The sequence below is a fragment of the Eulemur rufifrons genome, chromosome 2, assembly GCF_041146395.1.
Source record: "Eulemur rufifrons isolate Redbay chromosome 2, OSU_ERuf_1, whole genome shotgun sequence".
Classification (NCBI taxonomy): domain Eukaryota; kingdom Metazoa; phylum Chordata; class Mammalia; order Primates; family Lemuridae; genus Eulemur; species Eulemur rufifrons.
In genome coordinates this window covers 7,652,955-7,665,045 of record NC_090984.1, presented here as the reverse complement: position 1 = coordinate 7,665,045, position 12,091 = coordinate 7,652,955, and the positions used below count along the sequence as shown (strand labels likewise).

The window sequence follows — 12,091 nt, the reverse complement described above, 5'->3', positions numbered from 1 at the left end:
GGTCTCACTATGTTGCCCAAGCTGGTCTCGAACTCCTGGCCTCCAGCAATCCTCCCACCTAGGTCTCCCAGAGTGCTGGGGTTGCAGGTTGCTCCACGGGAAGGGAGCCAGCAAAGACATTCCCAGAGAGCAGAGCAAACACCAGAGGTAACCTCCCGAGGAAGAGCGGAACTCCTCCCACACTCACACTGTACGAGGAGGGGTGGGGTCTGCACCTGCTTTTTGATTCCCCATAAGGGCTGATGTTGAGGTGGCCCATTCTGGGCGATTGCATCTCCCCCTTGTGAATCCGCCCGGTTCTCTGCTGTTTCTCTGGTGCTGCGGCTTGAACGTTCCCTCCAAAGCCCGTGCTGAGTTACCGCCCCCAGGACGATGTCAGGAGGTGATTGGGCCATACGGGCCTTTGCCTCGCAGACGGATTCCCGTCCTTATTGTGCGGGGCCAGGGGGACAGGGGGCGGGGGGGGGGGGGCATTGCAAGAGCAAGCTCAGACCTCTCGTGCCCTCGTCCCCTCCCACCTCCCAACATGGGATGACGCGGGCACGAAGGCCCTCACCGGATGTCAGCACCTTGACATTGAACTTCACAACCTCCAGAATTGTGTGAAATAAATTTTTCTTTATAAATGATCCAGTCTGTGGGCTACAGAAACAGAACAAAGACCTCTGGCGGTGCTGAGGCTGCTCTGCCGCCAGTTGGTGTGTGGGGTTGACCTGGGGTTAGAAACACTTCACAGGTGTTTAATCGTCTTAATGTGAAAGAGACCAACCTGGCATGTCTCACCTGCGTGGGGACAGTGAGAAACCAAGCAGGGGTCGGGGCGGGGGGTGGAAGGGAAACTGCAATATCATCAATAGCTCCTGGGACCCTCCCAACAGTTATGTCCAAGCTTCCAGAATGTTCTAAGGGAATCAGCTGTGTCCTGATTGAAGGCTCCCCGTCTCCCAGTTCTGAGTATGGGCTGGTGGCGCGAAGACCGGCTGGCCTTGCCCCTGGCGCACACACGGCCTTGCAAACCGCGAGCGGGAAGTGCAAACTGCAGTCGCGTCGACGGGCTTGGGCTGCGAGGAGGGCACAACCAACGCTTGCAAAGACACTCTTTGCGAGGGGTGGGGGGACTGGGGGTGCATTTTGGAAAACTGGAAAATTCCCAAAACTGGCTTTCTCTGTGGCCCTAGAGTGTCCCCCAAAACTGAGCATTGCGGCAGGAATGCTCGACCTGTTTTTCCGCGGTTGATCCGCTCCCATGACACCGATGCAAGGAAAACAGTGTTTGGACGGATGGAAGAAGATTCTCGTGTTTTCTATTAAAATATTTTATATTACTCATTCAAACTTCATTTTTATACAACGAATGCATACATCGCCGGGGGAGTGTCTGGCCGGATGCGGGGAGGGGCTGGGGCGGAGGGTGGGGTGTCTGCGGCGGTGAGGGGACAGGGCAGGAAGGCCCTTGGCACTCCCTCTGCTCGGCGGCCGCCCCGCGCGCCCTCGGAGGAGGAGCCGGACCCGTCAGCCCTCGGGGGACGGCACAGTGGAGAGAGGGGCCGAGGCGGCCTGTGCAAGACACTTCCTCAGGAGATGTGACCTTTCCCGCCTGTGTCCACGGCTGCATTTGCACATTCGAACGAGTCCTGCAGGGTGCCCAGTCCTTGACGCACGGTGGCTGTGGCATGTCACAACGGGACACGGGGACCGCTCTGAGCGTGTGCATACGTGTGTGTACATATATAGGCATCTGCGTCGCCTCCTCTCTCGCACCGCCTGCGCCGGCCCAGCCTCGCCCGCGGCCCCGCCTAGGCGGCCGGCATGTCGGCCTTGCTGAGCGCGATGGCCAACTCCAGGTCCTCCTGCTCCTGCCGCCGCAGCCGCGCCAGCCGCTCCTGCTCCGCCTTCTCGCTCTCCCGCTTGGCCCACGCCAGCTGCTGCTCCTCATTGCCAAACTGCAAAGGAAACGCAACAGGTGGGTTATGCGGCCCGGGGGCAGAGACCTGCCAGCTCCCGGGGACTTGCAAGGCGGGGCCCGACTCCTCATCTGGAAGGCGGCGTGGAAGGGGCACACATGGCTGACTGTGACCTTAACCGCAACCTCTGGCCCTCAGAGGAGCCAGCTGCCCTGCCCGTGCACAGAACCCAGGACGGGCCAGGTTCCAAGATGCCGGCAGCCAAGAGGCACAGAGACAGGGGGGCTCGGCTGCACGTGTGTTCAGGTGCCCACGTCTGAGCGTCAGATGCGTCAAGGGGCTCTGAAGCCCCAGGGTGCAGGGACAACTGTGCCGTCTGGAAACGCAGCATTCCCACCTCCAGCCATGCTCTGACGTGCTGAGGGCCACTGTGTACTTGAACGTGGACCAAAGCCCTAGCACGTACTTGCCATAAGGAGTTTTCATTGGGGTATTTTTCTGAAACGTTCAATTTTTTCAAAACCACTTTAAAAAAAAAAAAAAAAAAGGGCAGGAGAAAACCACCTTGATCCAGAGGCAGGAAATCTCAAACCATTGAAAGTATCTTAGCTATGAAAAGAAAAGCCACATCCCACAAGCCGCTCCCCTAGCGTGGGTCCTCGTTTCCCTGACGTCCCCATCACTCTGTGCTCCGTCCCCGCTGAGATGCTGAGACGCCTCCAGCACTGTTGGCCCCAAGGAAAGCTGTCCCCTGCTTGGGGACTTAAAGGGTTTCCCATAATCAACATCTCTCTCTGAAGTGCTGCCTCTGGCCGGCTCTCTGCCGCATGCTGGGGTAACACCAGGCCAGGCCCTCGTGGGGGCCCTGCAGACTCCCCCAGGGCGCGGGTGAACACTCACAGCCACTCCACACACAGCGCTGAGCCGGCATGACACCCGAGGGGTCAGTGCCCTGTCACCGTGCCCCTCCGACCAGCTGGGGACAGGAGAGGGCCCCACACTCCAGACCTCCTCCCTGGGCCCGACAGGGCCGTGGCTATTGGCTGTGACTGATGGGGAAGACGGCCTCGGGCCCTGGGGGCCGGATGGGCACTGGCCCTTGTGCAGTCCCAGGCGTGAGGCCCAGGGCCCCACCTTGGGGTCACCGGGCGCTGCGTGGGCTGGGAGGAGTGGTGATCCCCCGGGGAGGCTCCGTGGGTGAGCGAGCAGGGCGGCTTCAGACTGGCAGGTTTGGAAGGTTTCGTGGCCTGACGGCTGGCATGAGGAGGGACGGGCAGGAGGAGCTCGGTTTGGAGGCAGACGCGGCAACAAGGAGGTGCACGGCCCAGGAGGCCTCCCTCCACCTGGCCTTGGGACTCAGGCAGGGGACAGCTGCGGGGGGGCGCAGTATGAGGAAAAACGTCCCCTAGAGGAATGGCTGAGGCCTGACTCCTTAGAGGCACTGCCCAGAGGACATCCCAGCCTTTGTGTTCCCACCACAGGCCACAGATAAGCGTCCTCCCACCCCCCAGGCTTTGGAGAATTTTCCAACACCTCATCAGGAGAAAAACAAGGAAAAAACAACAAACGCTGGTGGAAACCGTTCCACGGTGCCACTGACAGGGACCTCGCCCTCCACCGCCTCGTGGGGAGGAGCTACGGGAGCAGCTGCCCTAATCTGGATCAAAGCCCAGACCAGCCAAGTAACAGGCCTGTTGGGTCCAAACCACAGCCTCCTGGCCTTTTCTGGCCCTGCTCAGCCTGCGTGTCCCCAAATGTCACAGAAGAGCCCCCCGCTGGAGGGGTCTGCATTTCCAAATTAAATGTGCCGACGAGAAAATTCCAGGTGCCTTTGGAGTCGACTGGTTCTAGGCCGGCTCAGGAATCCGACACCGAGACTTGCGTGGTGAGGTTTGCACACACTTGCCAGACGCGTTGGTCGGTGGTGTCCGGGCGAGGTCTCCAGATAGGACAGTCTCTGCAGCTCCCTGTGTGTCTCGAACGAGGAAAAAAACCACTTCCTAGCCCTGGATGGGGCCACTTTGAGATGGGCCAGGATCTGGAACGCCTGTGGCACGCAGGGCATGGTGGACAGCCCCAAGAGGCGCCCGCGCCTGCCGGTGAGCGCGACTCCTTGCTAGGAACACCTGCGCCCGGAGGCGTCACAGCGCACCCAGCTGCGTGCAGGACACTCGCGGCTGCCTCCCTGTCACGCACTTACTCTGACGTGGAAAGTGCCTCCAACTTGTCACACAACACAAAGCACAGCTTAGCCGATCTGATTTTTGTGCTACTCTTAATGCAGACATATGAAAGGCTAAAAGAAAAAAGAGCCATTCCGCTAACCTATAAATGCCACTTCCTAATAAACACATTCGCCGGAGACAGAAAGTCTTGTTTTAAAAGAAATACCGGAGAAGGCAGAGGTTCCCGTGAACCGCTACAAGCACAGACAACCCACTGATGGGGGACTCGTACGTGAGAGCGCCCCAGAGCGGCACAGCGGGGGTCATCGAGAGCAGCGTGCGGGTGACATCAGTCCCCCTGCCAGCCAGCATGGATTGAGTTGCTTCACACGGGTGACAACGCGTCCTGGACAGCACTCTCAGAACCTCCGACGCGAAAGATTTTCACCGCAATCTGCTGGGTGGTTGAGACCTCTTAGCATGGACCGGGGGACGTGGAAATAGTCAGCCGGGAGGAACCAGCTGTGGCCTCTTCTGCGCTAACACAAACATCCAAGATCCACCGAACCTAGACACCACTGGCTGAGCCCCCGGACGCCAGGAACACGGAAAGCTGTCCCGAGTCCCCGCACTTGTAGACTATGGTATGACGGGTCCCGTCTCTGCTCAACCCATCCCACCAGAGTGGGCCAAACTGCACCATCTGATAACTGCCTCCGGGAAAACTGGGCCGTTTGCAGTGGCAAAGGTGATTTTAAACAGAAGACCAGCAGACATGTGTACTAGACTGGGCACAGTTTGATTTCTCGCCTGGAGATGACGGTGATGAATCACTCAGGAGTGTTTTCAAATCAAAGCTAACGACTGTTCTGGAACAACCAGAAATGGGAAGCCAAACAACAGCTTCAGGCCTTGGGTGTTTTTTAAAAATAATGTTTTTGAAAAACGAGCCCTTTGGGGGTGGGGGTGGGGGTCACAGGAAATAGAACTGTTCATTTCAGAAAGAGAACACTCATCTATCTCTTCGTGCAAGCTTCGCTCGCCTAACTTTTCCCTGTCGGAGACAGAGTACCTGAGTCATGCATGAACAGCTCTTTTTTTTTTTTCTCATCAGCATTTAATATTTTTCCACCAGAAAATAAACGGAGTGCTATTCAAGAAACTCGAGATAAAGCGGGTTTTGTTTCTGGCTTTGATTAACAACGTCACCATTTTGTATACATCCACGGTGTGCACTGACTGTCAACAAAATCAAACTAACTGCAGTCGTAAAATATGTGCAGGTCGCCAAGAGCCAGGAACGTGTCAGGGCCTTGGGCAATTTTAAATAAGCCACAGGATAGCCGTGCACGGTGGACGTCACCAAGATGGCTCTGAAACAAACCGGGTGTTTTTTGTTCATTGATACGTCCGGGCTTGTTTTAAAACAAATAGCCATCTATAAATAATGCGTCTCATACCCAGTGACAAAACAAAATACTTAACAAATTTGAGTGAGGAAAACCTACTTTTAAAAGTGGGTACACAACACAGGGTGCAACTGATTCTGGGAAGACAACATCTCCAGCTCTCAGAGAACACGAGTTTTGTGCACCAGGAAGGGGACTGAAGGACTCCCTCAAGCGATGGCGTTCGACAATCTGGAATATTTTTCCGCACGGAGGAAACAAAGCCAGGCTTTCAAAATCCCAGGATCAGCTTCTGAAAAGGCACTTTGCTAAGCGGCTTTTTGGAGCCCCTTTTTTGGTTTTGGCAAAAGGAAAGGGCTTCAGAATGGGTTGTTCTAGATTGGATTTTTCATTGTAGCCGGTAACTGAAATAAAAGCTAAAAAAAAAAAAAAAACAAAAAAACCCACATTGCTCTTCACTTGTTGTTCTGCCTGGGGCCTTCAACTGGTACTTGCTGCGCACAAAACACATCTAGGCAGAACCATCAGAATTTCTGCACAAAGACCTTTGTGGGGACAGCGGAACCCTGATGTGACTTGCGCAATCTTGTTTTCATACTTCGGAAGCGTTTGCCATCTTGGCTTCCAAACAATCAGTGAACACAATGGCCTTCGTGCAACGGAAATGATACAGAGAGTCCACCGTGAGGGACAGAGGCGGGCATGTTCTGCCACCGTGCTGGAAGAAAACGTGCCCCTCGTCATAGACTACACAAACCGCTCTTTTATTATTGAGAAAGTTTTTCTTACAGAGGCAGCAGTACCGAACACAACACAAGGGCCAGACAGCGTGAGGTACCGAGAGACGGAAAAGCTGGGAGCTTTGCCAATTGAAAGAGACAAAAATAAATAAGTAAATAAATAAGTAAATCGCCCCGGAAGAGCTGCAAGCGGGAGGGGGGGCGGGGAGGGGTGCCGCGGGGGCGGAGGACTCAACTTACAGAGGTGAAGTCAGCAAAGCCCGAGGAAGAGGCCTTAGAAGGTTTAGCTGAAGAGGAGGGGACAAATGGATCTTTTCCACTAAACGGGTCCCCAAACCCCTTTTTATTTTGGAACGGGTCGCCGCTGTCAGCCCCGAGTGGCTGGAATGGATCGGGGGGTTCGGGAAAGTCTGCAGAGCCCAGCTGGCTTACAGGTGTACTTTTACCTGGAAAGTTTAGGAGAAGACAAAAACAAACAAAAAAAAAAAAAAAAAAAGGAGAAAGAAAGAAATATAAGTGACTCGGCACCCACAGAGCAGAGGCGCTGCCCTGGCTGGACACCCCGCCGCGTCTGGGGGGGGCCTGCGATTCAGCTAAGGGGACGGACCCCAGGAAACCCCAGTCCTAGCTGGCCTTACCCCAGGGGCTTAACAGGTTGGGGACGACACAATAAAAACACTTCGGATGACAGACGCACAAACACACACACACACCAGCTAACACGTGAGAGTTGTCCTTAAAAAAGCTCACATGCAGGCGCATCTCAAAGTGATTCGCGTGAGCGTAGCAACACACTTACTATCACACCGTGTTAAACAAAACCATGGCTGAGCAGAAAAATACACCGCAAGCTTCTAAAAATTAAAAAAGGGTGGGGGGGGGGTCACCTGCAATAAGAAGGGGGATTCGTCCCACAGCGTGGCGGGGTTATCAGGCGTGTTAACGGTAGGGTCTGCCGCCCCTGCAGTGCTGGTAGCTCCGAGGGGCAGGGTTTGTTTGGGAAATGAGGCCGTGAGACCATGGGGGGGTGTGGCCTGAGGACAGGTGGCTTCTCCTAATGCGTCCTGCCAACATGCCGGAACATTCCACCAGGAACCTGAAGGCCTCTCGAGACCTGCTCAGTGACGGGAGGTCCCTGGGAGATGAGCCGCACGGAATCTGCGGTTTGCAGACCCGCCGGGCTGACCCGATGCTCCTGCTGGACACCGCTGCGCTCCGTCCTCCCAGCCAGCGCCCAGGGTGGTTGGAGTGCCCAGGGCCCAGACATTCCATCCCCTCAGGCTGGCGGCTCCTCAGCACTTGACACGATTCCAATCTGTTAACGGAGCTGCCCATGGGGACCCTTGAGGTTTCAAAGCTGACGTTCAAAATGAAACCAAGAGCCACCTGCCACTCCACGGCTGACGCTGGACCTCTGGCTGCAGGTCAAGAGGGCACCCTGGCTCCTGGCTGCACCCCACCCCTGCAGCACCCCAGCCCAGGCACACCCGACGTCCTCACTGGCCTCGGTCGCTCTCCACGCCCAGACCTAGAGCCATTCTCTCTGCTTCCCTGGCAGGTCACCCACCCCAGGCCACATTTCTGAGGGCCCCAAGGTGCCCCTAAGGGCTCCAGGGTTACAGCCTGCATCTCCCACCTCTAGCCCTGGGGCCTTGGCACAGGCAAGCGCCTCCCTCCCAGCTGGCTTCAGTTTCCTTATCTGCAAGGTGGAAATGAAGAGGAGTGGGTCACACGAGGTGACCTGCGCCAGCACGCACAGCGGGCACCCGGTGCTTGCGTGGCGGGTGGGAACCAGGCCTGCAGCCCGCCTTCTGGACAGGGAAATTTTTTTTTTTTTTTTTTTTTTGAGACAGAGTCTCGCTCTGTCACCTGGCTAGAGTGCAGTGGCATCATCACAGCTCACTGCAGCCTCCAACTCCTGGGCTCAAGTGATTCTCCCGCCTCAGCCTCCCGGAGTGCCAGAATTACAGGCCTGAGCCACCGCGCCTGGCCTGGAAACAGCACTTTGTCTCTCAGTTGAGACCAGCTGGAGCCGGGTGGCATAAGAGACAACTGCCGGCCCAGTCTGCTCTCAGCCTCATTCACGGCCTTGGGGGCAGAGCCATGAGCATCGCATGTCACAGGCCATCGGGGAACCAACAGAGGTGAGCACGGGGCAGAGCCCACCAGGAGCACCTGCTCCCGTGAAAGTCTCACCCAGACGGAGTCAGGACATTTGGGGTGGGGCCACGGCTACAGGAGGGTGGTCTGGCCTGGCCACAGCCCCCGGCCTGTCCCACTGGCCTTGAAGAACTGTCCCCGCCCAGGCAACCCCTACGTCAGACATACTCCCTGCTCCTTCAGAGGGGGACAGGCAGCTCTGCGGGAGGGCTCTGTAGACCCCATGCTGTCCTGGGTGTGCCACCTCCAGCTCCCCCACCTCAGCTCCCTCCCTGGGGCCAAACCCACTGGCAGAGTGGCTCTTCCTTCCCTCCGCTCAGCCCTCCCCAGGCCTCCCCACTGCCCTGGGATGACCCAGCCCCCTGGCCTCCACCTTTCTGCCTGCACCTGGCTCTGGTCCTTCTAGTATCACCTGGAAGCAGCTACCGGGCCAGGTCAGACGCCTCTCAGGCGACTGTCTCTGCAGCCCTTGTCATACAGCCCTGCCGTCTGGTCACGTCACGACGCATCTTCTCTCTCTTTCGGGCAGCTCCATGAGGCTGGGGGACCCTGGTGTCCACCCCTGGGTCCCCCTGCCTAGAGCAGAGCCTGACACTCAAATCCCTCTGCTGAACGAAGCTTTCTAAAATGCACACTCCGTCGCACCCCCGCCCCATCTCGGGTGGACACATTCCCATGAATCGGGAAGACCCCAACGACCGGCACCAACCTCTCTCCTGACAGCCCTCCCCAGGGTCTGGGCACAACTCCTTCCCCAGTAACCCCCAAACCCGAGGCTTCTTTCCTGGCTCTGCCCAGAAGATACTCCCAAAAGCCGTTGCAAGCAGCGCTGTCCGCTGGAAGCCCCTTGAGGAACCCCGCCACACCTGTGCTTGGCTCTGCGTGCGGGGCCAGCCCTAGGGCAGGGGTTGCCCTGCGTGGGGTGGGGCAGATGTGCCCCTTGAAGATGGTGAGGGGCACAGCAGCCACCCACCTTGGCTTTGCAAGGCCACTCTCAGCCTCAATTTCCCAATTCGAGAAAAGGGCTGAACTGTGCCACCCCCTCCAAATGCACACGTTCAAGTCCTAACACCCAGTAACTCGGGACACGACTGTATTTGGAGAAAGGCTCTGTAAAGGAACAACTGTATGAAAAGGTTATCGGGGTGGGCCCTGCCCCAGTGACTGCTGTCCTCAGAGGATGAGGTCAGGACGCAGACACACACACAGACGACCACACAAGGAGACAGGGCTCAGGAGAACCACCCCTGCTGACACCTTGAACTTGGAGTTGTGGGAATTGCCGTCTGCTGTTTACACTGCCCGGCTGCTCCAGCAGAATCACGCAGGGGTGGGGGAGGGCATGGCTGACTGGGAGCAGGTGTGCGCACGGAGACACCACGGCCACGGGCAGGGGTGCCCTGGCAGACGGCATGTCCTGTACCCCCCTGGGTTTGCAAGGGGAAGGGACTGGCCACAGCTAGTGTCTCGCGCCCCTGCCTGCCTCTGCACGGCCTCTCCCTCCACCTGGAAGCCCCCTTCTCCCCCAGGGGCCCACGCAGCTCTGTCCTCTGGCACGCGGAAGGGTCAGTTCCGTGAGGGCCAGGCCCAGCACAACACAGGTGCCAGTCAATATTGCCGTGTCCCTGGTGCCGGCCAGCCTGGGGTTCAGCACCCAACAGGCTTCGGCGGGTCCTCGTGAGCCAGGTGCTGCCCACACAGACTCCACGGGTCCCGAGGGACGCGGGGCCCTTTGGGGTAACACCTCTGGGCAACCAGGAGGGAACAAAGGCACCAGGCCTTCCTTGTTTGCAGGAAAGAATACTGAATGCTGGTGCTTGGGTGGACGTCTCTCAAATACTTAAATGATGTGGATCTAATGGCAAAATTCGAGCAGAAGGAACAGTGAGCATTGCAGGGGACAGGCTGAAAGTCCCAGGACGTGGTGCAGCCCCCTGGGACCACCTGCGGGGATGACCGCCTGGGGCAGACCTCCGACTGTCTGGGCAGGGGGGTAAGAGGAGGCCGACTCCAGCCAGGCCCCCCACGGCGACCACCGCGGTGCAGAGGTTCAAATAAATTCGTCATTTCTGAGCTGTTTTTCTTCTTCTTTTCAGAGAAGAAGATCTTCCTCCCTCGGTTTGGGGGATTAAAAAAAAAAAATTGTTTTTTGGGAGGGGCGGTTTAAGAATCCAGCCCGCTACAATTTCGAGCTGAGGTTTCTGACGAGCAAAGAGATTACTGAAGAGATGAAAAGCTCTGTTCACACCAAGAATTGCCTGCGCCTGGTTTTGCTCTGTTGCCGAAACCATTGTTATTTAGAAATCATGACAATGTTAATATGAAACCAGGGCACATCAACTGCTCACCTCTTGTTTTCAGAGGGGAAAAAAAAACGGTTTTTTCTCGAGTGTCTGTGTTTGCGCTTTGGTACAGGGGCGGTATTGGACCTGGCGTGTTCTGGGTCGGCTGAGTCCTCTGTCTAGCTGTAGACCTTGCTGGGGATCAGAGACTCTGTGCAAAGAAGCTGGGGCCGGCCCTGTGGGGGTACTGCCCTTGGCCCAAACTTCCCACTTTTGCACATTGACTTATTTTTAGCAACTGTACTTTTAAAACATACTGGGTCTAGTTCCTGCTTTTATGTAACCACTTCTGCTAACTCCTTAATCGTTTTTCCGATTTTCTGAAGGATAGCTTATCTCGAACGTGACAAAGTGACTTTAATATGCCTCTGAGCCCTGAAACAAACGCACGACGATGCAATCAAAGCCAGGGCTTCGTGCTTTTTCCCAGCTCCGGGATCTTTAGGGAGGTGTGTATCAGAGAAGGGGTCAGGAATCATTTGTTAAAAAAACAAACAAAAATCGGTATTAAAAACCAGCCAGCACGATGCCTGGCACACGGTTGGGCACCATCGTTCCTAGGTCTGTGGCGGGAACTGCCCGACCCACAGCGTAGCAGAAGGCAGAGAATAAACACAAATGGAGTTAAAGACCCCCGACGTGTTCACTCGACACCCACGGTGAGTCTTCATTAACAGGGGGCACGAGGAATGTAAGATTGAAGAAAAGGCAAAATAGAACTTATTTTCAAACCACAGCAGTTTCAACAGTTACCCAAGCGGTGTACCGAAACCACACACAGGACTGACTTTGGCAAAAACAATATGAACCGAATGGTTTACCGCAGTGTGTGCTGTTAAAAAAAAAACTCGGTGGCCGGCTCCACCCTAGTAGAAATTTCTTTAATTCTCCTATTTCTCAAGCTTTTCAGGGCCACGAGTGCGCCTGCCACCCGGGACCCGGGCCAGGCTTCTGGACACACATTGGCCAGTGAAGGCTCTGCCTTTTCCATCTCGCTTTGTAGGAAAACCTCTGCCTGAAGGGTCCCCGAAAGCTGGGGTGGGGACAAAATAATAGAATACAAATACCCCGCAAACTCTAAAAATGGTGAACACCTTTGAAAACCTGGAAGAAAGGAAACTCTCTCGGTTTAAGTTCGTTACTTGGGAAGAAAGATGTTTCAGGTGATGTGGGGTCTTAATCTAATTAATAAAGACACCAAAACACACGCGAGAGTGTGCGTGTGTGTGCGCTGGGTCCAGCCAGACCCTTGCTGGGTTCTGTTTGTACAGTTTAGTGCTGTACTTGGGACATGCAGGACTGGAGATGAGAGACAAATACAAAATAAACAAACAAAACAAAAAAACAAAAGGTTTGTGGTCAGCGCAGCTG

General features: G+C 56.0%; 1 protein-coding gene across 4 annotated transcripts in view; it reads right to left on the bottom strand.

The window, feature by feature from the left end:
- Positions 1-1,373: 1,373 nt before the first annotated feature.
- EPS15L1 (epidermal growth factor receptor pathway substrate 15 like 1) overlaps positions 1,374-12,091 on the bottom strand; it is a 99,414-nt gene continuing 88,696 nt past the window's right edge. For 2 of the 4 annotated variants that reach the window (XR_011234398.1, XM_069477231.1), the window contains 2 exons: positions 6,459-6,664; positions 1,374-1,943 (listed from right to left, as the gene is read on the bottom strand). Coding sequence is in view for 3 of the 4 variants with exons in the window: in XM_069477231.1 (XP_069333332.1) it covers positions 1,797-1,943; positions 6,459-6,664 (353 nt within the window). In the remaining variant the exon portion in view is untranslated. The remainder of the gene's footprint in view (positions 1,944-6,458; positions 6,665-12,091) is intronic. The other 2 variants (XM_069477232.1, XM_069477233.1) reach the window with 2 other exon arrangements.